This window comes from Rhinichthys klamathensis, unplaced genomic scaffold, assembly GCF_029890125.1.
Source record: "Rhinichthys klamathensis goyatoka isolate OS25496 unplaced genomic scaffold, OSU_Roscu_1.1 h1tg000639l_1, whole genome shotgun sequence".
Classification (NCBI taxonomy): Eukaryota; Metazoa; Chordata; class Actinopteri; order Cypriniformes; family Leuciscidae; genus Rhinichthys; species Rhinichthys klamathensis.
The window spans coordinates 886,495-912,778 of NW_026607085.1; the positions used below are offsets into that span (position 1 = coordinate 886,495).

Genomic DNA, 26,284 nt, shown 5'->3' on the forward strand with positions numbered 1-26,284 from the left:
GAGTGAAATGACGTTGTAGACAAATATGAAATGTGCCAACAGATTTTTTTTGAAATAATAACAGATTTAAAATATTTATTCATTCATTCAATTTAATTATCAGTCATACATGAAAAGAAAAGCAGCAACAAGTGTGAAGCACTCCTTCAATGTGCTTGTTTTTAACATTTCATTGTGTTCAACATAATTCTTCACAAATACAGAGGTGGTAGACAGATGTCTAAGCTACTAACACAAAGGATCCGAGGTCTGATGGGAAGTAAATGTGACTCATGAACTGGTAAGTTAACGACATACTGTAATAACCTTGTTTGAGAACCACTGTGCTCTTGAGCAAGACTCTTAAACTCAGTGGGGATTTCCCTACATTAAGACACAAGAAAGCATCTGCTAAATGGTACCATTTAGTTATGCTGAAGTGGGCTGTATTGTCATGACTGATGTCTAAAATTTGCAGAGTTCTCCTTCCATCCAGAGTGAAGGAGAGGTACAGTATGTCCATAGTGTTCTCGATAGTTTCTTTGTGCACTACCAGCCCATTACTGTGAGAGAAGAGAAAATATGGGGGAAAAAACCTAAATGTCAAAATGTTCTGTTATAAAGCCACAGAGAGGGAGTGTGTTTGGAGAGTGAAACTTGGGGAGGAGGAAATGAAAATAACAGCCAGAGAAAAAGAGAGAAGCGAGGATAAGAGTATGTCAGCATAACAGCTGTGTGCCTCTACATCTGCAGTATATTGCAGAATTACCATCAATTTTATAGTGTGTATAAACAAAACAGTTTTTTTTACCTGTGACTTCATCTCATACAGAACGGCATCATCTGGTGTAAGCTGAAGTGCGTCGTCCCACCTCTTCAATGCCTCCCAGTTTCTAGAGCAGAGACATACAGAAAATACTCCTATTATTTTAATTTAAAGGATCAAACACGCATAACAACTGCAGTATATTCAAATACACATTCAAGAACGCAAACACATCTACAGTTGACCATTATCTTGATAAATCTCATTTCTGCAAGCAGCAGGTTGCTTCATCATTTTAACAAGTGCAATCAAACAGACAAGGCAAGGCAAGGCAAGTTTATTTATATAGCAGATTTCATACACAATGGCAATTCAAAGTGCTTTACATAGAAGAAATTAAAATAATCAAAACAAATAAGAATAATTAAAACAGTTTAGAATAAAAAATTAAATAAAGTAATACTGGTCCACCCTATCTGAGATGGAAGAGACTGAGCCGGTTTACGGTGCCACTGGACCTCTAGCCCAGGGACGTACTCTGCTGGGGTGGTGCTACACCAGTAATGCCCAGCGGGGCCCCCACAGAGCACGCTTCGCGTGCGCTGTCTGCTGCCGTTACGCTCTCAGCAACTTCTTATTCTCTCAGCAGTATAACTAACTTACTCCTTTACTCGCCTCATCAGAGTGAAGACTCTCCCGCTCTCCTTCAAAATCTCTTCCAGAGATTATAAAAAAATAAATTAAAAATTAAAAAACAAACAAAGACAAACCCAGTACAGTAAAAACATTTGGACGAACAGTGGCACAGTGCTCATTCAGTAAATGCATTGCTAAACAGATGTGTTTTGAGTCTGGATTTGAATGTGACTACTGTAGGAGCACATCTGATCTCCTCTGGAAGCTGGTTCCAGCTGCGGCTGGCATAATAGCTAAAAGCAGACTCTCCGTGCTTAGAGCGAACCCTTGGTATTTCTAGCTGATGTGATCCTAATGATCTGAGTGATCTGTTAGGTTTATATTCAGTGAGCATATCTGCAGTGTATTGAGGTCCTAACCCATTGAATGATTTATATACCAGTAATAATACTTTAAAATCAATCCTAAATGTAACTGGGAGCCAGTGTAAAGATCTGAGGACTGGTGTGATATGTTCATATTTGCTGGTCCTGCTCAGAATCCTGGCAGCAGCGTTCTGTATGAGCTGCAACTGTCTTATAGTCTTTTTAGGAAGGCCAGTGAGGAGTCCATTACAATAATCCACCCTGCTGGTGATGAAAGCATGCACAAGTTTCTCTAAGTCTTGATTGGAAACAAAGCATCTAATTCTTGCAATATTTTTCAGATGATAGTATGCTGATTTAGTTATTGCTTTGACATGACTACTGAAACTAAGGTCTGATTCTAGAGACACACTAAGATTCCTGACTTGATTTTTAGTTGTTAAATTAGACCCCTAGCGTCAAGGTATGCATTCACCTTGGGAACTTCAAAGTCTAAACCTCGCTCTAGCATGTAAAAAAAATTTTTATCAAGGTGGATTCATATGGAAAATGCAATTTAAATTATTATACGAGACCAAACGGAAAAATTAAAAAATTGCCAGATAATGGTCTTTTTCATACCAATATAGCACAACAAATATTTGTTGGGCTGAATGAAAAGAAAATTCAAACTGATTCAATAGATGATGCAAATACATCTTTCAGCTAGTCTAGTCAATGGCAAGTATTAGAAAAAAAGGGTTAGGGTTAGGTCAATTTTAGTAATTAGAGTCAAAAAGAGAGTCAATTTTAGTAAACGGAACAGAAATAGTGATGACCAAACAAAGCAAGCATTTTGAGTGGCCTTATAAAGATGAAGACTTGGATTTCAGGAACCCTGTTCTAGACTAAATGTGAGCATGCATTTACTCATCTAAACTTTTCACAAAAACAGATTCAGAATTTTGTCAAAATGAATAAAAAGTGAAATGCAAACCGTTAGGCAAAATATTACAAACCTGCAATTAAATGTACTGTACTTTATGTATTTAATCTCACTTTATTAACCAATGTATTTGCTGCTAAAGAGTGTTGAAAAGGCCTTTATATTTGCCACAAATATAACTTTTTTTACTATTATAAAACAAGCAAGTCCAGGCCAGGTGAGAAAATGTAATGCATTACTTTTCATTAAAACGCAATAATAATGTATAATAATACTTTTAAAAGTAACTTTCCCCAACACAGTCAATCTTGGCTATAAAGACAAACACATGATTCTAGGCTTAAACATAAGAGATTTCTGGTTCAAAATGCAAAATACATAAAAATAATATAAAAAAAAAACAATAAAACAAACTGAGAAGAACATTCATTTTGACAATGCACACACACACACACACACACACACACACACACACACACACACCTTCACAATGATACTGGCAGACTGGGCAACATTCCCTGTGTAAGGTATGTATGTATGGGGTAAAAACAGGATATTTGTCGACGGGTTTCACACATGTAACTGCAAGTCTTCTCTTGTTTTCTTTCCTTGCAGAAAAAGCAAACTGGCAAATGAGTATAAATAAGTGTTTTACGATTTCATCATAGCAGGGGTAAAAATAAAATAAAAATTAAACAAGTTTACCCTGCTTGTTGTCAATTAATTGTGAAAGAAACTAAAATATTTCTTGGTGGTTAATTGGGAACTGTTTGAATGATAGATCAACTGTTTTGAAAATAAAGTTACAGGTACATTGTGTGTACCTGTAAGTTCCCACAATTCCCCAGACCAGGCAGCCACTGTCACGCTGGTGGTTGTAGTAACGAGCACGAAGAAGAAGATGAAGGCAATCAGATAACATTTAATAAATCCAATGGGTACAGCAACAGAGCAACATACAACACATCCACATACTGACGACATCGTACTTAAACAGAACCGAACATATATAACATAGGTGATGATGATGCTTGTTGTTGAGTGCACAGCTGAAAATCATTAGTGTTGGACAACAAATGAGTGATTAACGCAGACAATGATGAAACACAAAGAGTCAAACATGACTGTGACAGTCACCTCCTCTTCACAGAAGCAGATCCTGTATTTGCACAATGGGAAACTTAACTAGTGTTAAACATCAGCTGTGCAAATACTACATGCTGAATTGCTGATTTTCTGAGAGTCCATAAAACCTGTGGTAAATGGTGAGATAAGGACTTCCTATGAAAGAAATTACCCTTGGCAAAAAAAACAAAAAAACAAACCCCAAAGTCATTTACAAAGAATTTACTAGATGTTTTCCAGGTTCGTGATTGTGAAACACGTCATAAGCCTGTATGGAAAGGCAAAAAGTACATAGTGTTACTGTACTTGCAAAAGAGGGCGTAGGTATGAGGAAAGGTGTACGTCCTGTCATCTTTTCACACCAAAGAAACACAAAATTGTAAATACAACTTTATACTGATACTATGCATAGAACTCTAAGCCAGGTCAGCCAGCTAATTAGTAGATTTAAATAACAAATATGCTCTATCACTATCTTATTGTGTGTTATTAGTGGAAAAGCAAGATTGTCACAGGTGTTTGCAAAAACATTTAGCACTTTTTCTTGTCAGAATTGCCACAAAAACCATGTGCTGCTGTAGCTATGTGATAGTGTGAAAGCGTGTTTGGCTGGTATTGTGTGAAAAATGACATGGAGGCAATTCATGACTCCACCTCATTAAAAAGGATGTAAGAAAACATACAGAGTCTCTGTCATGTCTTTATGTTTAAATTATGTGGTCTTCATTACTGAACATGAATGAAATCCTCATATTAGATTTCTCATTATACAAAGGCTATAAATAACTCTACTGTACAAGATCTTGGGCATTTGCACTGAGAACAGAGACAATATGAAACAGGAAGAAGGTACATAATGTACTAAATGCACTTGAACAGTTGGATCTAAGCAAAATGGCATGAGAGCATCTATAAAGTAACAACTCTATAGTTTTTCCTTTGCATGTGATACAGATCTGGTTTCTCGGATGGCAATGTGCAAAATTATATTTGAGTGACATTTCAAATTCGATCTAAGCCATTTTCATAAAATGCTTTGGATAAGTATGACTTCAGTGTAAACGGTTTGGTCAGATATCCAATTTTTATGTTAATCTTGTGGAACATCAACATTCATCATAATTGTCTGTTAATTGATTTACCCATGGCATAAATATTAAAATGATTTATTAATTGCACTCTATGAAGTATTACACATAAGGGTGCAAAAATATATTTGTTTAAAATATTTGTTTAAAAATGGCACTTGCTTTCAACAGTAGCAATAGATGTAAAATGTAAATTAATACATTTAGGACAAAATGTTACTCTAATTTCAATATTTTTCAGCATTCAGTATGGGATTTAATTGTTTGATTCAAAGACTAAGTAGCCTATTTCAAATGGATCACTTATACAGATACAGACAGGTCTTCTGGGGGTTTCTTAGTCGGTTACAACATTTTTGTTTATGTTATGGAAATTAGTCATCATGGTGCACATCCCTAATTTTTATCATATTACCACAGAAGCATGTTTTCCATATCAGACATTATTGACCAATGTCTGATATTGACCCAATTTAAAAAGGTCATGTTATGTGAAGACACTCAAAAAAATATATGAGCAGAAAATTAGACTTGGGTACAAGTTTTAGCGTAAAAAGTCAATGATGCACTGAGCTAGCAAAACGTACTCGGTTACTAACGTAACCTCGGTTCTCTCTAGAAGAGGGAACGAGTACTGCGTAATATCTTACGCTAGGGGAAAACCTCTTTTCCACGAGATATTGAAGCCACAAATTATCCTTAATTTTGAATTAATGTAAAACGCGTTGCAGCAGCATTCAGACATAGGCAAGGCGGCTCGCGGGCAGACAATACTGATTTTAGACCGAAAGTAATCTAGGTTATACTCTAAGCCAAGGGAACCTCTAGGTTGTAAAACCTTATAAATGTAGACGGGGAGGCCCAGCCTGCCGCCATACAGATATCCTGCAAGGTAATCCCGCTAGACCAAGCCCACGACGAGGCCATGCCTCTTGTGGAATGCGCTCTAACACCTAAAGGACACTTCAAGCCTTTAGACGTGTATGCCAGCACTATGGCATCAACTATCCATCTGGATAGGCTCTGTTTCGATGCGGCTAGTCCCTTAGCACGTCCGCTGAACGAAACGAAACGAGCTGCTCAGTCTGTCTGAAAACAGACGAGCGAGACACATAAGCTCTTAATGCCCTGACTGGGCAACGGAAGCTCGCGTCCTTTTCCTCGTCGTAAACCGGCAGGGCAGACAGGGAAATAACCTGAGCCCTGAACGGTGTGTTGAGGGAATTAGGCACGTATCCGTGTCTTGGTTTGAGTATGACTTTCGAGTCGAGGTCTGGGAGGATTCAGCCTCTTAGCTCCTTTAAGGAAGTGGATGACCAGATCGTTCTTCCCCAGTGACTGGCCAGTCGCGGGTTTTGTAAACGCTGCTATGGCCGCCACATTAAACTTTGAGCGTGGATGGGGTTCTGCCCTTATCCAGTAGCTCTTGAAGGAATGAGAGAACTTCCGTAACCCCGCAGTCTAGGGGTGAAAAGCCTCGGCCTTTGCACCACCCAGAAAACACAGACCATTTTGAGGAATAGAGCAGTCTAGTAGACGGCGCTCTGGCCTGCGTGATCGTGTTTAACACTCCCTCCGGGAGGTTTGCGGGTACCCATTGATGGCCCATGCGTGCAGGGACCACAGCTCCGGGCGAGGATGCCAAATCGAGCCTTGGCCTGAGAGAGGAGGTCTTTCCTCGTCGGTATTGGCCATGGGGCAGTGCTTGTCAGCTGCATCAGAACTGGGAACCAAACCTGTTTTTTCCAGAGCGGAGCCACAAGTAGCACTGAGCATCCGTTTTCCCTGATTCGTTCCAATACCTGAGGCAGGAGCGAGACGGGGGGAAAAGCATAGAGTGGGCAGCGGGGCCAGACGTGGGCCAGCGCATCCCTGCTCTAGGAGAAAAACTTCGGACAGTGAGCGTTTTCTTGGGACGCAAACAGGTCTACCTGCGCTCTGCCGAATGTCTCCCAAAGCAGTAAGACCGTCTGCGGGTGCAGAGACCATTCTCCTGCTGGAACATTGTTTCAGGACAGTCTGTCTGGTCCCAAATTCAGGTGACCAGGCACATCTGCTGCTCTCAATGAGCGCAGATTGTGCTGAGCCCAGACCAGGAGGCGTTCCGTCAGCCTGTAAAGGTTTCGGGACCTGACGCCACCCTGGCGATTTATGTAGGCCACCACTGACATGTTGTCCGAGCAGACCAAGACGTGGTGACCTTTTATTCGGGGACAAAAGCGCCTCAGCGCATTGTCGACTACCATCATTTCTAGACAGTTTATGTGTAGGAGCTTCTCCCGTTCTGACCACTGGCCAAAGAACGGTCTGCCCTCAGCAGCGCTCCCCATCCCGAGGTGGAGGCATCCGTGGACACCACTCTCACACTCGAGGAAGTCCCCAGGTTTACACCTGACTGGTACCAGTCGATTGCCCTCCAAGGTTTCAGAGCTGTGACGCATTTCTGATCGACCTTGAGGCGAAACAGACCGGAGACCCATGCCCGAGGTGGTTCTCGCGCTTTTAGCCATAACTGCAGCGGGCGGATGCGAAGCAGACCCAACTGGAGTACTGATGATGCTGAGGCAATGAGACCCAGCATTTTCTGAAACCTTTTGAGCGGGACTATAGTGCCGTAGCAGACGGATTTCGTAATGCACTGAATATTCAGTCTGCGCTCTGGCGACTGTCGGGCTCGAAGGCGAATCTCAAGAATCGCCTGTGACGTGACGCTATTTGTATTTGGAAATACGCGTCCTTCAGATCTATTGACATAAACCAGTCCCCTTGGCAAATCTGCACGAGGATTTTCCTGGTTGTGAGCATTCTGAACTGGCGTTTCACAAGCACTTTGTTCAGCTGTCTTAGATCTAGAATGGGTCTGAAACCCCCGTCTTTTTTCGGTACCAGAAAATATCTGCTGTATAGGCCCCTTTCGCTCTGAGCTTGAGATAAAGGCTCTATTGCCCCTTTACTCAAGAGTTTCGCTATTTCAGCTCAAAGTAGATGGGCTACTTCGGTTTTTATCGTAGTTTCGACTCGCACCGTGTAGCGGCGGGGACGTTAAGCGAACTGCAGCGAATAGCCTCTTTTTATAATGTTCAGCACCCATTCTGATACTCCGGGAAGCTTTGCCCATGCATTTGCATGAATAGCTAGGGGTAGAATGAGATCTGGGCTCTGGCCGCAACATATTGGTGACAGGAGAGCTTTGGTGTGCTGTAACGTAAACGCTGTGCTTGCAGCGTTTGAGGCGGGGGGCGCGCCGATCGCGGCGGGCAGCCTGGCCGCGCTTGATTCCCTTATAGCATTTGCTGAGAGAGAGCGAGCGGGGCGAGCCCCGTGGGGCTTAACATGTCTGTGAGTGAATGTGGGTGAGGGATAGCGGGCACATTTACTGCACTGAAAACACCGTCGACCTGAGCTGACTGTATGTGTGTTGGTTTCGTTTTTACAGAAACCGTGGGACATGCAGTGTGTAGTGTTTGTGGGCACTGGGTTGTGGGCACATTCACTACATTTAATGCACAATTGACATGAGTCGATTTTGTTTGTGTGAGCCCTGTACTGTGGCGGGCTGTGTTTGTGTGTAGAAATGAACACTGGTCTGTGGGCATTTTTATTATATTCATAACACCATCGGCTGTTAGCCTGGTTCTACCAGACTCTCGTACATTTCATTTGTACAGAGAGTCTGGCCTCGCTCCATTGAGAAACGTTTATTTCCTTGTAGGTGGGTTCTCTGTTAAAGTTCAAAACTATTGTATCTGCCCAGAGTCACTCAGGATCTGCCATAGCCAATCGCTAACGTGTGGTCGTGACGTATGTCATGCGCCGAAACCGGCTGGAAACAACCATAGGAAACAACCAACCATGGAAACAACAAGTCCGAATTCCATATTCATAAATCTAAATGCTAAACCTCTCTTTCTTATATTTGTGAAAGAATTTTAAAAATACCTCTTTTCAATTAAGTTGTCTGAGAACAAAAAAGCCTTAAAAACATTCTGTTTGTAATTATTTTCCTTTTTCAGTGTCATGTAATTCTCTTAACTTGTTAATGTTTATTTTATATTATCCCCCTACTGTTTTATTTTTTTTTTGTTTTTTATTTTTTTTTTTTGTTTTTTTTTTTGTATTATGTTTTCTGTTATTACTTGTGTATTGTTTTAAGCAATATAAAAAAAAGTCCGAATGATCAGAGGATTATGTTTAGAATAAGATGTCTGTCAACGAGAGCTGCATGTTTTGTTCATCGAATTTAAGAGTTCAAGGAACAATTCTAAATTCTAAATGTATATTTGACACTAAGGACAGTGATGTATTCAGTCAACTGTCGAAGCTGGGTGTAATCATTAACAATACGCCGCTGCGGTCGTTTCGGATCTGCCGCAAATGCTGTACAGTGACCATCGTGCACGCCGAGCTGCCCAGCACGAACTCCTAACCTTTCTGCCTCCCTCACTTGGTCCTCCATTAGTGCAACAAGAGGAGACGACTACAACTATCGGCTTTGCATCCCTATCGTTCGCCTTAGCTAACTCATTCACCACTAGCGGAGTGCGCTGGAAAATCAAACTTTTCCCGAACCCCGTGGGGAGGAGGGCCACAACATCATGGCCACCAACAACACTTAGCAAACATTGTTCTTGCTCCGGCTTTAACTTCTGTATATTCGGCAGTTTTGCAACAACGGACCGAATAGATTTTCTCACGTCTTTCTCCGCTGCCATTACTGAACTCCAACTCAAACTGACGCGCTACATCAACGTCATCGTACTCAGCCACTCCCTCTATTCGCTGATTGGTCCTACAAAAAATGGATTTCTGGAAACCTAAGAATATACAGCAGTCCCAGACGTAGTACTGAAGGAAAATGAAATTGAGCGGAAGTGCGTAGGAGGGCGCAGCCAGGCTAATCGGCTGTGGCCGGAATACCAGAAATTACACTGTTTATGTGATTTATCTGGGTCGCCGTGGAAACGGCATTTGTGTGCAGGCAAGTGGGCCGTGGTACCGGCTTGTTTACTGCAAAATACACTGGAAAAGTTGCATTTTCTGGAACTGAACGAGCGAAAAGTTTCGGTGGAAGTCTGGCCGCGGCGAGACTTAAACACCGTTGTTTTCCTAGGAGGGCTAGGAAGACTTTGAGGCCTCGGGCTTTATCTCAATCTTTCGCCGGGGCCCACACGGAGGGGGGCGGCGGCCGGCAGAGCGAGAGCGTGGTCTCTGGGCCCGGGCTTGACGGCGCTGTGAAGCGGCGGCGGGCGGAGGCTGTGGCTGGGAGCTTCGAGCAGACGGCTGTTTTGGGCGATCTGCTGCGAAGCTAGAGCGCTTTGGTAAGAAGTGCTTCATAGCCTGTGACGTCTTCTGAACCTCAGCGAATCTATCCGCAAAATCTTTGACGGATGATCCAAAGAGGCCAGCTGGGGAGATGGGCGCGTCGAGGAACGCGGAGCGCTCCGCGTCCGGCATCTCAGATAACGTCAGCCATAGGTGTCTCTCAGCAACAGTGAGATAATAATAATAATAATAATAATATATTTTATTTATAACGCACTTTTCATTCCGAAGAATCTCAAAGTGCTACACAGGAGAACGACAGTAACTAGAAAATAATAAAAACAATCAGCACATAAAAGCCTTTCTGAATAAAAAAAGTCTTCAGTTCTGCTTTGAAAGTGTCCAGGCTCTGTACTGCTCTCAGCTCACTCGGGAGGTGGTTCCAAAGCCGCGGTGCAGCTGAACAAAAAGCTCGGACCCCCATGGTACGAAGCCTGGTGGTGGGGACCTGAAGAAGCAAGTGGCCTGATGATCTGAGGGTGCGGGGGGAGGATTTCAAAGTGATGAGTTCTTGTAGATATGGTGGTGCATGTCCGGTGATACATTTTTGTGTAAGCATGAGGATTTTGTAGTCGATCCGGAATGAAACGGAGCCAGTGCAGTGAGTGTAGAATTGGAGTTATGTGGTCATATTTTCGGGCTCTCATTAGGACTCTGGCAGCGCTATTCTGGATATATTGAAGCTTCTGGATATTTAAGGTCAGCTGCGGGTCAAACCGAACCCCTAGGTTTATGACTGAGGAGGAGATAGTGATGACCTGATCATCAAAGATAAACTGAGATATGTGAGAGGAGCGAATCTGATGAGGGGTGCCAACAAGTAATGCCTCAGTTTTACTAGAGTTCAGCTGGAGGAAGTTGCTTTTAATCCATGCCTTTATCTCCTCAAGACATGTAGTGAGTCGTGACATGGCTATGGAGGGGCTTGAGGCAGTCTTGATATAAAGTTGCATGTCGTCAGCATAACAATGGAAGGATAGTCCATGTCTGCTGAGAGAAGCCATGTTCCCGCCCAATGGTCTGTGCAGTGGATTTCGCGGCGCGAAGAGCCAGGTCCGTAGCGCTCCTCAAATCCGGCACGCTGATAGATTCCGGTCCTTCCTCATCCAGTTTTCGGAGAAGGTCGGCTTGGAAGATCTGCAGTACGACCATTGAGTGTAATGCCGATACAGCCTGTCCAGCGGCGGTATAAGCGCGGCTGTGCATAGCGGAAGTAGTGCGGCAAGCTTTAGAATGTAGCGCCGTCTTAGCTCGCCGTCCAGCAGAGGGCGTGCAAAGGTGGGCCGCTACAGCTTCTTCTACTGGAGTGTTATTCTCTGTCTTTAGCACCGTCCACCACGGAGAATGCTGCTGAGACAGAGGTACGCGGCCCCTTTGCAGGAAACATCCATCCAGTCGGTTGTGCACGGGCGCCACCCACTCAAGGGCGAGGCTCGCCACGGCCTGTGAGAGTAGACGCATCAGCTCGGATTCGATGCTGGCCCGTTTCCCTGACGACTCGCAGGCAGAGGGGGGAGGTCCACAGAGCTCACCCAATCCTCACTGTCCAACGCCAGGATAGAGCAGCTGGCCTCCTCTACAGCTATCTCGTCGTCATTAATGGCGGAAGCGGCGGCCATTGTCCGTCGGTGAGCGACTCGAGTGAAGCTGGTGAAGCTCGAGGGCGAACCAGCGAGCTTTCACGGGCTGGAGAAGACTCGGGGACCCGCTGAGTACGGCGCTTTTTACGGCGCGGCACTATAGCGGGCGGAAGTGCAGACTCGGAGAAAAATGCCAGGCGAGTCCTCAGAGTCACCATGGCAATAGCTTGCAATGATGGCAGCCGCCGTCAGCGAGCGCGAGAGCTGCATGATCCTTACCCAGGCAGGAAACGCAGATGAAATGGCGGTCCCCGTCGCTGAGCGCAGCTCGGCATGAGCCACAGGAACGAGGCATCTTTAAAAAGACGCTGCTCTTTTAGATAGAGAGAGAGAGTGTGAGTCGCAGCGGCGAACACACACTCGGCAGAGTAAAAGGATATAAACGGCGGAAAGCGTAGCAGGTACGCCGACTGAAGGCGGCGAGATGAAGGCCAGCGGCTTCAGATGCAAAGGCTCGTCCCGCAGAAAGCTTTTCTCAGACGGCGCAGCTTCTTCACTCCGGATCCAGCGATGCGTGAGCTTCGCCGAAGAGATGAAAAATCAGATTATATCAGCCCATCGAGCTATATTTGTAGGCCCAGGCCACGCCCGCTTTGGCGGGAGGTGACGTAGTGGGCACAAAGCGCCCCCATTGGATCTGACGTCACCAAGGGCCTCTCTCGATAGGTTGCTGCAGTTGCCACAGGACAGCCAATAGGCACGCGAGCCGCCTTGCCTATGTCTGCATGCTGCCGCAACGCGTTTTACATTAATTCAAAATTAAGGATAATTTTTGGCTTCAATATCTCGTGGAAAAGATGTTTTCCCCTAGCGTAAGATATTACGCAGTACGAGAGAACCTCTCATAAGAGAACATCTACACAACATCACAGTACAATGTGCTGGAGCCTGGTATGTTGTCTTTATAGCCATGTTGAGCCTTGAGTCATGTGAAGCTGAGAGATGTTATTAACTTTTACCATCATCCCTAATGTAAGTGACACTATGACACTACAGGGTCAAAGTACTATTTGTCCTTCACTTTGTAACTATGCCTTAGACTTTCCCTGCTGAGCCATCTATATCTCATGAACCCCCTGGAAACTTAATCAGTTTTTAATTTAAAAAGGCAGATAATATAAAGACAAAAAATTTGGAATTTCATAACATTGGGGCATTAAGTCTTAATATCACTGATTATGCTTATCAAAAACAGAGAACAAATTTATCAGCAAGAGATGGATATTAAAGTTCAGTCCAGCATTAGGAATATGCTGACTAGGTAATAATAGATCACCTGCTGTTGTGTTTTCAGTTTGGCACCAAAATCTGGCCCGTTGCACTTTCGGAACTTAAATTACAGATATATAAACATTTATAATCAATTCTCCAATGGAAACTTAAAAGTTGTCTCATTTCATCCCACTTAATGAAGTATTGCAGGAAAGTTTAAATCGAAATGAATATCATCCAGGAAATAGCTCCACTAATAGCGGAAAAGCTCCAACATGTGTCAACATTAGTGATAGGAGACACAAGCCATCTGTCCTGTCACTTTTTCATTGAAGACAACTAAACATCAACGAGACAAGGATTATGAGGGCGTTCACATGCCCTTTTTAAAATTTGGGGTCACACACTGGTCAAAAAAAGCAACTCTCCTAAACTGAATGTTTTGTTAAATGTATAATTTAGCGTAAAAAAAAGAAGAAGAGTACCTTCCAGGAAAAATCCTACCAAAAAGTAAAAGAAACAATCTAAGTAGAATGTCATGTTAATACTGGGATAACTAATGGAACTAATTAAATGACAAAGTACGCTAGGCAAATTCCTGAAAAAAGCCAACTTTCAACTTGTTCTACAGGGTTTAAAATAAATACACAGCATCTTCTACGAATACTGCTGGATACCAATACAACATTTATATGCACCAGTAAAAAGATATAAAAACACAAGTTATTAAATGCAGTCTCATAGTGAGTACATTGTGCTGACCTGCACCCACTGTCCTCCTCCAGCTCCATGTAATTTCCTCATCACAATCCACTTATTCTTCAAAAAAACTTGATTACATGAGTCGCCGGGGCAACACGCCTCTTCAGGGGCTGCTGGGGTTTCACTTACTGGTGTTAAGCATAGGCCAGGATCATTGTTTAAGGGGGTATCATCACTGACCCCAGCCATAATGGCTTCGAAAGAATGAAAGTCACTTCAAGTTACCTGCTGTAGCATCTCTTCTACTCTACTGCAAATATGGTTGGCTTTTATAAAATATATGCATGTATGGTTAATCATTCTGATAAAAAGTGTCATCTAAAAGACAAAATATAAACTTTTGATGAAATATCCCTTGATAGCTCCAGAAAGACACTGCATTTCTACAATAAAAATCTCAGAGGGATAGACTAAGAGTAATGCTATCTTCCTATTCAGATAGTATAAAACATAAATTGATTATGTGAGCACTTCCACAATCTAACTGTAAAGTTTATATGTAAATGCGTGTATTTTATGGATCCTCTACCAATGTCAATGTGTTCCAGATCTCCAGTACTGTACTGAACTGAAATACTGTACATTCAAATCTATAAGGGTCTAGGATTAACATTCTCATAGAATAGTGATGCATGTATGACTATACCAAGGTCGGATGAGCCAAGACAACCCTTTTCTAATTAAGTCCTCCCTGGTAACACAGTGCTATTTTTGCCCTTCACAGTTAAATGGGGCACTTAACAAAAAGCAAAAAAAGACACGTAATGTAGTGTTCAAATCTATTTTTCCCCCTTTTTTTTTTTTTGAAAATCATCGTATGAAAAAAAAGTTCAAATGTCCAGTAGCAATAAACAGGGATGAATGAACACTTGAACAGGATGAACAAACAGGTACAGAAACCAGCAGAGTTGAACCATGTTCATTTTCACCAACAACATCACCACAGTTATCTATAATTATAATTATATAAAACAAAAACTAGTGCTGGGCAACGATTAATCACATCCAAAATAAAAGTTTGTTTTTACATAATATATGTGTGTGTGTACTGTGTATAATTATTTTGTATATATAAATACACACATGCATGTATATATTAATATATATATATATATATATATATATATATATATATATATATATATATATATATAAAATATAAAATTATGTATAAATACATATACAGTATATACAGGGTTCCCACACCTTGGTTAACCTGAAATTCAAGGACCTCTCAAGGACTTTTCAGGTCAAATACCCTCAAATCCTCTTCTTTTAGGGGACACACTTGGCTCCGTCGCAGTCAAAAGTGACCGAAGCCTTGAAATGTAACTTCTTTTTTTCCCCAGAAAAAACAATGTATTATATTTTTGTTCAATAATATTTTTTGATTATATTATTCAGAATGTATTTTGAAGGCATTTTATGATACTATGCAATATTTATAACATTTTTATTAGCTATTTTTCCATTAGAACAATTTTTTTAATACAGTATATACATGCAAATATTTCTAAATATATACATGCATATGTGTGTATTTATACAAAATAATTATACACAGTACACACACACATATTATGTAAACACAAACTTCACCACTAAAAAAACAAAACACTTCACTCAAAGCACTACACTGCACGGTTACCAGCTATGTTAAGACAACATTATGCGCCCAACTTTAAGACTGTCTTGATCAAACGCAAAACAACAAATCTGCAGCCAAAGATCACTACAGGGACAAACTGTACTTTAGCAAAGGAGAGCCGCAGGGGTAATTCATTATACATAAACACTAAAACCAGTGGCCCTGTCATTTACTTGACTTGATCTGGCAATAAATAAATTCAACATCCCACCAAAGACCAGCTGCTATCAACACCTTAGAGACATCATCACATTTCTGGCAAACACATTTAACTCCTCTGAAAAACAGGTGCAACAAATATTGGCATAGTGCTACAGTAATCACATCACGAGCGGCAGCGACCTACAGCACACTATTACACAGTTAGAACCAAAGCGCTGCTTAATCATGCCATTAAACAGCATTTCAGACTACAGTCTTAAAGAATCTAAAGACAGAGAGCTATGGAGAAGAAAAGAAGGAGCTAAAAGGATGTAAAATTGAAGAGTGACACTCTACCCTGACCTCTCATGGACTTGTTAAGGCTTAACAAGGCCGCAATAACGGCAGCTTGTTTTTAATCCACGTCTCTAAACCATCTTCCAGTAAATTCAAGCTATTCTTTTATCCTCTCCAAGCGCTTGCTGGCTATGACGTTTATAGCCTTTCTTTGGACGCTGAGAAAACAAGTGGCCTATTTTGACTTATTGTTCTGGTTAAGTGGTAAAAGGATGAGGAACTTGAGAAAGAAGCCCCTTGTCCTCTCTGTATCGTCCTTTGTAACACCCACTCAGCTTAAAGTGATGACTATCGTAATGTTTATACGGACCCACCTGCTACACTTTTTCATATAAGAAATGCTGCCTCAGGAACAGAGAGTGCATATTAAACAATGACATAATTACTTATCTAATAAAATAAAGAACTAAAGCAAAGTGCACAAGTTGGAATGTATTACCTTTCAGCAATACACTCAGTCTTGCTTCATGACCGTCGGTTGAGCTTTTCACAGACATGCTAAAACTAAAGTCCCATTTGAGTGCTAAAATGTTCAGCTTCTACGAACTGCACTGAACTCCTGTCTAGGCCTCTTCAGCTAGTGTTAGGCTTAATAAATGATATCCAAAGTAATTGACAGAATGTATGAATAACAGATGGAAACTAGCACTTGTAGCTAACTCTGGCTTGTTTACAGAAAGTAACTTGTTTGTTGATCAATGAGCATTGTCCCTATCAAATAAAATAAATGAAATTAAATCCTTGCTAATCTAAGTTATCTATGTTTTCATTCAGGATGGATAATGTAAGTAGCTGGCTGATCTCAAAAGGTCAGTAAACCCATACATTTAATTGAAAAAAGTAACAAAAAAAAAAAAGATTTTGAATGAGCTCTGTCAAGCTCAAAAATGGCACCATGAAAAGTATCATACTCCATTCAACTTCTATTTCAAGTCTTCTGAAGCCATACGATAGATTTGTTTGAGACGGCACATTTAATGAATTTCTTGAACCAAACAAGTGACATCCACAATCATGCAGTAAGTCCATAGTGAACCCACAGCCCCATCTGTTGGATGAATGTGGTACTGTTATAATTGATATCCTAAGACCAGTGGTTGAGAGCCCGTGGCCTCTGACCAAAATCATGGGGCTCGTTAAATCTAAATTACCCGACAGCAGCTTTTATATCTGAGTGGAGAGCGAAGCATTTGTGTCACGCTGCAGACTTCTATTAGCCTGGATGCCAGCCGAACTGAGCCCCGCCCACAACATTTGAGGATGGGAAGTTCGGTCTGGACTTGATCCGTTGTGAAGCAAGTATGCCCGAACCAAAGCTGTTCGGACCAATCAAATTGTCAGGGTGGGATTTATACGATGATGGACAGATGATCAACAGTAACGTAATCATCCACGTCACCAAAGAGTGCTTGGGTTGAATTCGTTTACAACAAAGGGTGCTTCTCATTTATTATTTTTGCATCCTCATACCTTTCCTCGTGTCTCAGCTCCACCCCCTGTAGGTTGTGAGGGAAGGCTGCAAGGAAAGTAAAGGAGGGTGGAGGAATCAAATGAAAGTTTTTTTTTATACATTGGAATACTTGATCACTCGAGCGTCACTTCACGGCGTCATCAGCAGCGCTCAAAGGATCTGCCCTTATGTTGTTGAAGTTTGGTTATTTAAGAAATTCGTAATAAATAATAATAAAGCAAGATTGCCTGTTGAAATATGTGAGATGTGTGGTTTGTATAAACTGCAAAGGTAAAGTACAAATTAAAATGATTGTGACCGATGTGAAAGGGGAGGAGAATTTATACGTGCGTCACGTTTAGTCGATAAAACACTTCCGCAAAGGATACACCCGTGTATCCTTGCTCATGACTCCTCTGGAAGCCTCCTCACTCCTCGATCCTCGACTCCTCGCTGTGCAATTAGAAATTGAGATGTCCTTCAAGATGGCTGAGCTTGATTGGTTTCCGGGTCATAGGATGGAGGACGGAGGAGAGAGGAGACGAGGAGGGATATTGAGAAGCACCCAAAGAATGGCTGCCACTGGAGTATTTAGGCCATCGCGCCTGTTCTAGACAGGATCTAGACTGTGCATTCATTTAAAAGAGGAACAGAGAACCGCAATCAAGGCATTTGTCGATCGGAAAGATGTTTTTGCCGTCCTTCCTCAGGGATTCGGTCTATCCAATTGAGTGCAGAGGCATTTTTTTCCTGGTTCGGTTGAAACACGCCCCATAATCACAGCCCAATGGAGCAGTATCAGACTCACATTCTGACTAGAATCTGAGTATGACGATGTCAGGCTTGACTTCTATGGAAGATAGAGACTGAATCTGAAACCTTCAGATGACAGACACAGCTCATATCTCCATCTCTGTAAGTTACCGAAAGAAAATGAAGCACAGAGTGAAAGTGAAAGTGAAAGTGACACGTGATGGCCAAGTATGGTAACCCATACTTGGAATTTGACCTCTGCATTTAACCCATCCAAGTAAGTGCACACACATTAGGAGCAGAGTAGTGAGTAGTGAACACACACACACTGCAAACGTGGATACACACACCCGGAGCAGCGGGCAGCCTTGAGTGGCGCCCGGGGAGCGATTGGGGGTTAGGTGCCTTGCTCAAGGACACCTCAGTCATATTCCTGCCGGTACTGGAATCGAACCAGCAACCTTTGGGTCACCAGTCCAACTCTGTTACCATTAGGCCATGACTGCCCCAACATAATAATCCATTCTGTCACTTTAAATCATGCACCCTTCAACACTTTAATATCACACTACATTTAACAAAAACACACTCACATGTGATCTTATAAAATATTTATAAAGAACCAAGAGTGGTTCTTTTGCACTGTTGTCCAGTCCAGTTCACACAGCAGGGGTTTGCAGAGAATGCGCTTAAAAAAAGAGTTTAGTAAAATAATAATAGTAATAGTAAAACATTAGTTTTTGCATTAGCTCTTTCAAAAAAAAATGCATTAAAAATGGTAGGTTCCCTACCCCTGACATAAGACCAGGCCCTTATATTATTGGCTGATGAATTCAAACTGTTTTTATCATTGACAATAACTGCTGTGTCATGTTGCAGGCCAATGCATTGACCTACTTAAAAAACAACTAACAGATGAATAACCGTAAAGGGCGAAACAGCTGTCAGTCTGTTTTCCTGGAAGGGTTGTGTCTGGCACTTGCCTATAGAGTGTGGAACAGACAAAATCAGGTAAGACGAGAGAAGAGTTTTTCACAGGCCTACGTGTATCTTAAAATGGGACCTATCATTTCAAATCAAGCAGATAGCTTAGTCACACTTTATATTAGGTGTCATTAACTATTATGTACTTCCATTACAAAAAATACAATGAAAAAAAAACAGGTACAACAATGTACTTATTGTGTTGATGTTGTATTGCAAAACACTTTTGCTGTTATTGAGGTGGGATTCAGGTACGGTTAGGTTTAAGGGTGGGTTAAGGAAAGGATCAACAGTGTAATTATAGATGTCATTACAGAAATTAATTACAGATGTAATTACATGCAGGTGTTTTTTAAATATAAGTACAATGTACAAAACATGTACACAAAAAGTGCATTTATCAAAAGATTAATTTGAATTTGGCTTTCGGAAGCTAGTCATTTTACTTTAAAGTTTTAAATATGAATATTTTTCTTACACAAACTCATCGCTTTGCTTCAGAAGGCCTTTATTAACCCCCCGCAGCCATGTGGAGGTCATCTATGATGGATGGATTCACTTTTTTCAGCTTCAAACTGTTGGTTGCAATTGACTGCCATTATCAAGCTTGGAAGAGCCAGGATATTTTTTTTATATAACTCTGATTGTATTCGTCTGAAAGAAGAATGTCATATATACCTAGGATGGCTTGAAGGTGAGTAAATCATGGGCTAATTTTAATTTTAAAGTGAACTAAGACAACAAAACATAAAATAATATGAACTATATATGAACATGAATATTTGAACTAAAAATGAATTCAAACTAAATAGGTTTTATAGTATAATAAATTGATATATGTCATGAATTTGTCAAATTATTTTAAAAGGAAATAATGCACTTGGACACAAAAATATGCACTTCATGTCATTGACCCCATATACAGTATACTATGTAGCAAGGGAGTCAAAACTGACACCTTATTTTTTTATGCAATAATGCAGATTTTATTATTAGCGATTTATCCGTTATTTATATATATATATAAATATATTTAAAAATAATAATAATTATTCACGTGCCCTCATTATCTTTAATCAAAATAACTTCCCTTCCCACTTGCAGTGACTTCTCTTCTCTGATGACGTGTTTACTGGCACGAGGGCGGTACAACCTGTCACTCACATCCGATCACAGCAAATAGCAAGCCACAATGATCCAACCATCCAATCAATTACTGGTGGACAAAATCAAGTCCCACCCTACATTTTTTCTAGTTCAAGAAGCCGATTCACCAGAATATAAATCACAATAGGGAAGAAAAGACAAATCGCAACTTCTGCTTCATGCTGACTTTAAAACACAAGGCTGCTGGAATTAGACATTTGGATTTAACAAGCACACAAACACCTACCTGCCCTGCTCGGCGAGCAGCGTTCCTTCATCCTTTAGTCTCTTGCTCTTAGCAGCACAATCCTCCAGCAGCACCTCTCGCCGCCGTTTGATCACGTGCAACCAATCAACTCCCTCCTTCTCCACATCACCCTCATCATCCACCTTCTCTGAGTCCTGCTGAAACTGCTCCACCGTCGCCTTGGAAACTCTCTCCCCCACCTTACGCTTCCAGCCGAAGGAGGCCATCCTGACAAAACAAACAATAACTCATTTATTAAATCAATTCTTTCAATTAAAAAGGAACAGCTGCTGTGAAACTGACAACTGTGAATACTATGAAAAAATCTAAAGATTAAAAGAACAGCCACGCAGTTTCAAGAAACTTTTTAATAATAAAAGTTGCCAATTGTAACTCAAAAGAAGTTCTGTTATTTTCAGCTTATCACGCACTCCAACACAAGGCACATTTACACATTTTATCTTACATGTCATTACCAAAACGTATAATTTAGGAATACGTTTACGTTAAAGACATAATAAGGACATTTAATATTATTCTGAGGCCAAACCTTGAAGGTATTGGTATTATATAGCCTACAATATAATTTGGGTACCTAATTCACGCATTAGACCTATTTATTTTATAAGATCATTGCATGATTTGATTTCAAAGAGTATTAATACTACACTGCTTTTTCAATGCAAAGGTTCTGACAAAAATATATATATATTTGAACAACGCTATATTGTATATTTGCCTTTGAAATCAAAGAACAGAAATAGACTGAATGAGTTTCGTTGAAATGTTAAGGCTAAAGATTTTATTCAAACGGATATATCTACAATTATTTTAAAGTGGTTAAAGTGATTAAAATAAATGCATCTTAAATGATTGTCTTTGCATTAATAATGGCTTAATTCGGCTGTAAATTTCTAGGTAACGTTAGTCGTCTCATATTGAACCTGTAAGTTAACTGCAATCAGGTCAAGTGCACTTGTAATGCAAATGCAGCCAACAACCGTCTGGAGCTGAAGTAACAGATGACTGTTTTACAGCTGCACAGGTCACACTCATGTCTGAATCACAAAAACACAAAGCGGCAGCCACTAAACGCAGTCAGTTTTCTGAAGAATGATTATGTTTGCGCGTGCGGCTGAACACATACGTTAAAATATAAGGTCCAGAAAGCCCAACCTGATTCTTAAATAGTAATTAATTCACGACAGCATCACTTGACAGATTGTGGTTCTGTTGCAACAACGCGTTACTTACGAATGTTTTGACTTGTCCACTCCGCCCTCTAACCCGGAAGTAGTGTACAACTCTCTTAAAGGTAAAGAGACAGACCCAATCAACCCTCTGACAAGCGAGGCTGGTTCTGTTAGTCCTGTTTTTCTTTCTTTCTATTTATATAATGTGGTAGCAAAAACATGGGCATTTTATTTTGTAGATAAACAAATGAACTTACATTGATCAATTGAATAATCATGTATTCATCAAGAGCCAAGATGAACCTCCTGTTTTCCCCACATTATTTATAGTAAAACATGATTTTAATTATCTTATATTATTATTTGCATCATTTGCATTTTTGTACATTACCATCATGTTTAGCCCTTTGTTCAAACTGACCTATAGATGTGGAAATCAATGCAGCGAAGATTAGAGAAGAAACATTAAGGAACCTGATATTTTTTTAATGTAAGTTTGTTATAATCTTGTGTAAGAATCCCACTGCCCCACTGTTATGCGGCCAATTAACCTTCAAAGCACACTAACCTTTGAGCTGCACATTGATCACGGACATCCTGTGCACATGAACTATTTCTGCTGACAGTTCTGAACTGCTGATCAATCATTAGTCACAACAGCTATGCCATATGTGGATCTTTAGGTAAACAGATAAATGAATGTTGCAAAATAATGTCTGTAGAGTAGAATAGCTATATTCAGTGATTTCATCATCCATCCTTTTTAATACTTCATTGTAAGAACAGATCTTAAAACTAAGATCTACTGTAGATCAAATTTGCTGCATATAGATGTGAAGAGCAAAAAGTTAAACAGTCAATCACAAATCAGTGAAACCGATACAATCAGCTGCATTGATACTGACTGACTGTCCCACTGCACTCAGGGTAAAATCTGTGATAAACTCTATGGACTTCGGCCAGGCCCTCACCTCCATTAACTACATGTGCAAAAAACCACTCCTCCCTTCTAACCCTTCCTGCAATTGGCTAAACTACCATCACTCCCCCTTTAAACCCAGTCAAATATCTAGACTAAGTTCTAATACACCCTTTCTGACAGGAATCTGCAGGAACTCAGAGGAGGTTTCACGCTCCAGCAGTCAGTCATCATGTCAGACAGAGGTGCATTTGATACCAATGTGGTGACCCTCACTAGGTTTGTCTTGGAAGAAGGCAGAAAAGCCAAAGGAACGGGGGAGCTTACAACCCTTCTCAACTCCATGTGCACAGCCGTCAAAGCCATTTCCACAGCTGTCAGAAAAGCCGGGATTGCCAATCTGTGAGTAGCCTATTGTTGCATCTTCACCACGCAAACATTTAGACTTTCACAGAAAGTGTAGCCATATTAAATAACAGTATATGACTGTATTTTTAGACCGTTAATTTTTGCATCCTATAGTACAAAAAAGTGCGGTATTCAATGTACACTACCACTTCCCAGAATATTCAATTTGGTTTGGTGTCCCATTGATTAGAACCTTCTCAATAGTTTAAACCTTAATTTTCATCTGTGCAAAACATGCATCATGCTTGCACAATTGAATATATATATATATATATATATATATACTATACTTCAATTCACTGTTGGTTGTAGTGGCTGATCAGTTCAGCTACTTTGCAAACACACTGCAGACTGAGGCAATGATTAGACCTTGTCTCTTGTTGAAATATAGGGGCAAAGGTCGACTCATTCCCGTTATCAGCACTGTAAGAGGAAAAGCATAAGCCACACAATTCTGCATGAATCAATCACTGTTATAAATCTCCATCTCTCTTTCTCAGCTATGGAATTGCCGGGAGCACAAATGTTACAGGTGACCAAGTGAAAAAGTTGGATGTCCTGTCCAATGATCTTGTTATAAACATGATTAAATCCTCCTTCACATCCTGTGTTTTGGTGTCTGAAGAAGATGAGAAGGCCATTATTGTAGAACCAGAGAAAAGGGTGTGTCATTGTTGTTGTTGTTTTTTTTTTTTTTTTGACCAACCTTAAATTAAAAGTAAAATTAAATTTAAAATTAAAATCTAATTAATAACATGCGGGTGTTTTGTTTTAATATAATTTTAGTCTGAATTTTTGCCAAAGTAATATGTGAATTATCCTACTTGTTTGTAATGGTCTGTATTGTGGTCAGTGAAATCATTTTGTTTGTTGCTTCATTAAATCCATCAGTATTAACTAGCTACTTTAATGCATTTGTGTTCGCCCAGGGCAAATATGTGGTTTGCTTTGACCCCCTGGATGGCTCTTCAAACATTGACTGCTTAGCTTCTATTGGAACCATTTTTGCAATCTACAGAAAGGTACAGTCCAGATTTTCAGATCCACTTCAAACAGATATCTTTACAGTCATCTAAATAAATGCTTTTGTTTGTTTGTTTGTTTGTGTGCACATGATCTCCAGGAAACTGATGATGAGCCCTCAGAGAAGGATGCTTTGAGGAGCGGCAGAAACATTGTGGCAGCAGGGTATGCTCTCTATGGCAGTGCTACCATGATGGTTCTCTCCACAGGCCAGGGAGTCAACTGCTTTATGCTTGATCCTGTATGTCAGCAAGCATTATGTTACATACCTTATATGCTGAAGTATATATACTTTCAATGCATTACCTCTTAAAAGTTTAATCTTCTGCATCCTTTCCTCCTCCATCATTAGGCCATCGGTGAGTTCATACTTGTGGACCAGAATGTCAGGATTAAGAAGAAGGGAAAGATATACAGTCTCAATGAAGGCTACGCACAGCATTTTTACCCAGATGTCACAGAATATCTGCAAAAGAAGAAATTCCCAGAGGTAAGAGCCCCCAGATTCTGAGCATATCTCAGGGTCCGAGCTATAAAAAAACATCCAAGAATTATATCGTATCATTCTGTTTAGTAACTGTGGTGATTTTAGTTAACATCATGGTAGAGTCTAGTCTAAACTAAAGACTTAAGATAAATGACTGCCGTTTAAAAGTTTGGAGTTAGTAAGATTTTTATGTTTTGGGGGGGGGGGGGGGGGGGGGGGTTCCCAAGTCTCACGCACACCAAGGCTGCATTTATTTGATCAAAAATTATAGTCAGAACAGCAATATTGTGAAATGTTATTTCAATTTAAATTAAAAAAATTTCAGTATATTTTAAAATGAAATGAATTACAAAGATGGCAAAGCCTAATTTTAGAAGCAATTATTCCAGGATTCAGTGTCACATCATCCTTCAGCAATCATTCTAATATGCTGATTTGATGCTCAAGATTCAATATTCAAAACAGTTGTGCTGCTTAGTGTAATACATAATACTTTTTTTTTCCAGGACTCTCTGTTTAATAGAAAGTCCAAAACAGCATTTATTCCAAATTGAAATCTTTTGTGACATTATAAATGTATTTATACTGTCACTTTTGGTTCATTTAATGGATCTTTGCTGAATAAAATTGTTAATTTATTCATAAAAAAAGTAAGTCCATTAAAGTTAAATGAAAACATTTTTACTTTCACTCAAGTAAATTTTTGGGAAATTGAAATGCAAATTTTTGACTAAAATAGTTTCTTAGTACCTTTTTCTCTTTTGAATGTGCAGTATATATAGAACATTATATAGAACGTTTGTCCAATTCAGCACAGTGAATATTTTTAGCCAACATAATACGCCTCTTAGGCTCTTCCACTGACTGTGAAGATAATGTTCTTGCTCTGACCTGCAGGATGGCAGCTCACCCTATGGAGGGCGCTATGTGGGCTCCATGGTAGCTGATGTGCACAGGACGCTGGTCTATGGTGGAATTTTCCTGTACCCTGCTAATGTCAAGAGCCCCAAGGGCAAGGTGAGAAAAAAACATAGTTAAACAGTGAATGCTTTGAAATGCTAACTACATCACAAGGCATTTGTGTTATAAAAAGATCAATGTCATATTAAAATGTATTTTGAGGCAAACTGATTTCAAGTTTCTTTCTTGGCTCAAGCTGAGGCTGTTGTATGAGTGCAACCCCATGGCGTTCATCGTGGAGCAGGCCGGAGGTATGGCAACAACAGGAGCCACAAATGTTCTAGACATCAAACCCGACTCAATCCACCAGAGGGTTCCTGTAGTGCTGGGCTCCCCTGATGATGTGCAGGAGTATATCTCCATATACAAGAAACACGCCAAATGAGATGCGCATTTTTTTAAATTGACTACAACCATCATCATCCCACTGAACCTCAAAAACAAATAGTGAAACAGAAGGACAAAACATGAAGCATGTTGTATATAGGGAACAAGAAGTTTCCATTTTAAGTTCCATTTTCACAATTGTTTGTTCTGTGTCATTTTTTTTTACTTTTATGGCCCCTAGTTATGGGATTCATAATAATAATAAAAAGAGATTATAAGTATATATAATCTGATCCCACAATGTAAAGTGACTGCCATTAAGCCCTAAATACCTCTGTTCACCTCGAAAATAAAATCAGAACTTTGTTTGAACTGTGTCTGCATTAAACATCATTTGATGATCAGAAATCATTGCAAAAAA

The 26,284-nt window shown here is 40.4% G+C and overlaps 2 protein-coding genes across 3 annotated transcripts in view; one reads left to right on the top strand and one right to left on the bottom strand.

Annotated features, from left to right (window-relative positions):
• Window positions 1-21,836, bottom strand: part of ttc33 (tetratricopeptide repeat domain 33) — a 54,350-nt gene extending 32,514 nt beyond the window's left edge. Inside the window, exons 1-3 of one of the 2 annotated variants that reach the window (XM_056241375.1) lie at window positions 21,801-21,836; window positions 20,547-20,774; window positions 791-872 (exon numbers count right to left, since the gene is read on the bottom strand). In XM_056241375.1, the coding sequence (XP_056097350.1) occupies window positions 791-872; window positions 20,547-20,773 (309 nt within the window). In that variant the 5' untranslated portion in view covers window position 20,774; window positions 21,801-21,836. The other variant, XM_056241376.1, reaches the window with a different exon arrangement.
• A 983-nt stretch (window positions 21,837-22,819) lies between these two features.
• Window positions 22,820-26,235, top strand: fbp1b (fructose-1,6-bisphosphatase 1b). The gene is made up of 7 exons (XM_056241372.1): window positions 22,820-23,060; window positions 23,567-23,729; window positions 23,996-24,088; window positions 24,190-24,330; window positions 24,442-24,579; window positions 25,474-25,593; window positions 25,733-26,235. The coding sequence occupies exons 1-7, from the start codon at window positions 22,891-22,893 to the stop codon at window positions 25,919-25,921; spliced, it is 1,014 nt and encodes a 337-aa protein (XP_056097347.1). The 5' UTR covers window positions 22,820-22,890; the 3' UTR covers window positions 25,922-26,235.
• The last annotated feature ends 49 nt before the right edge of the window (window positions 26,236-26,284 follow it).

Excerpts from the sequence above, each read along its gene's own strand:
- fbp1b (XM_056241372.1), top strand. The coding sequence starts at position 22,891 with ATGTCAGACAGAGGTGCATTTGATACCAATGTGGTGACCCTCACTAGG. Across the intron at positions 24,089-24,189 it reads TTTTTGCAATCTACAGAAAG|GAAACTGATGATGAGCCCTC; the intron begins GTACAGTCCAGA and ends CATGATCTCCAG. Across the intron at positions 25,594-25,732 it reads TCAAGAGCCCCAAGGGCAAG|CTGAGGCTGTTGTATGAGTG; the intron begins GTGAGAAAAAAA and ends TCTTGGCTCAAG.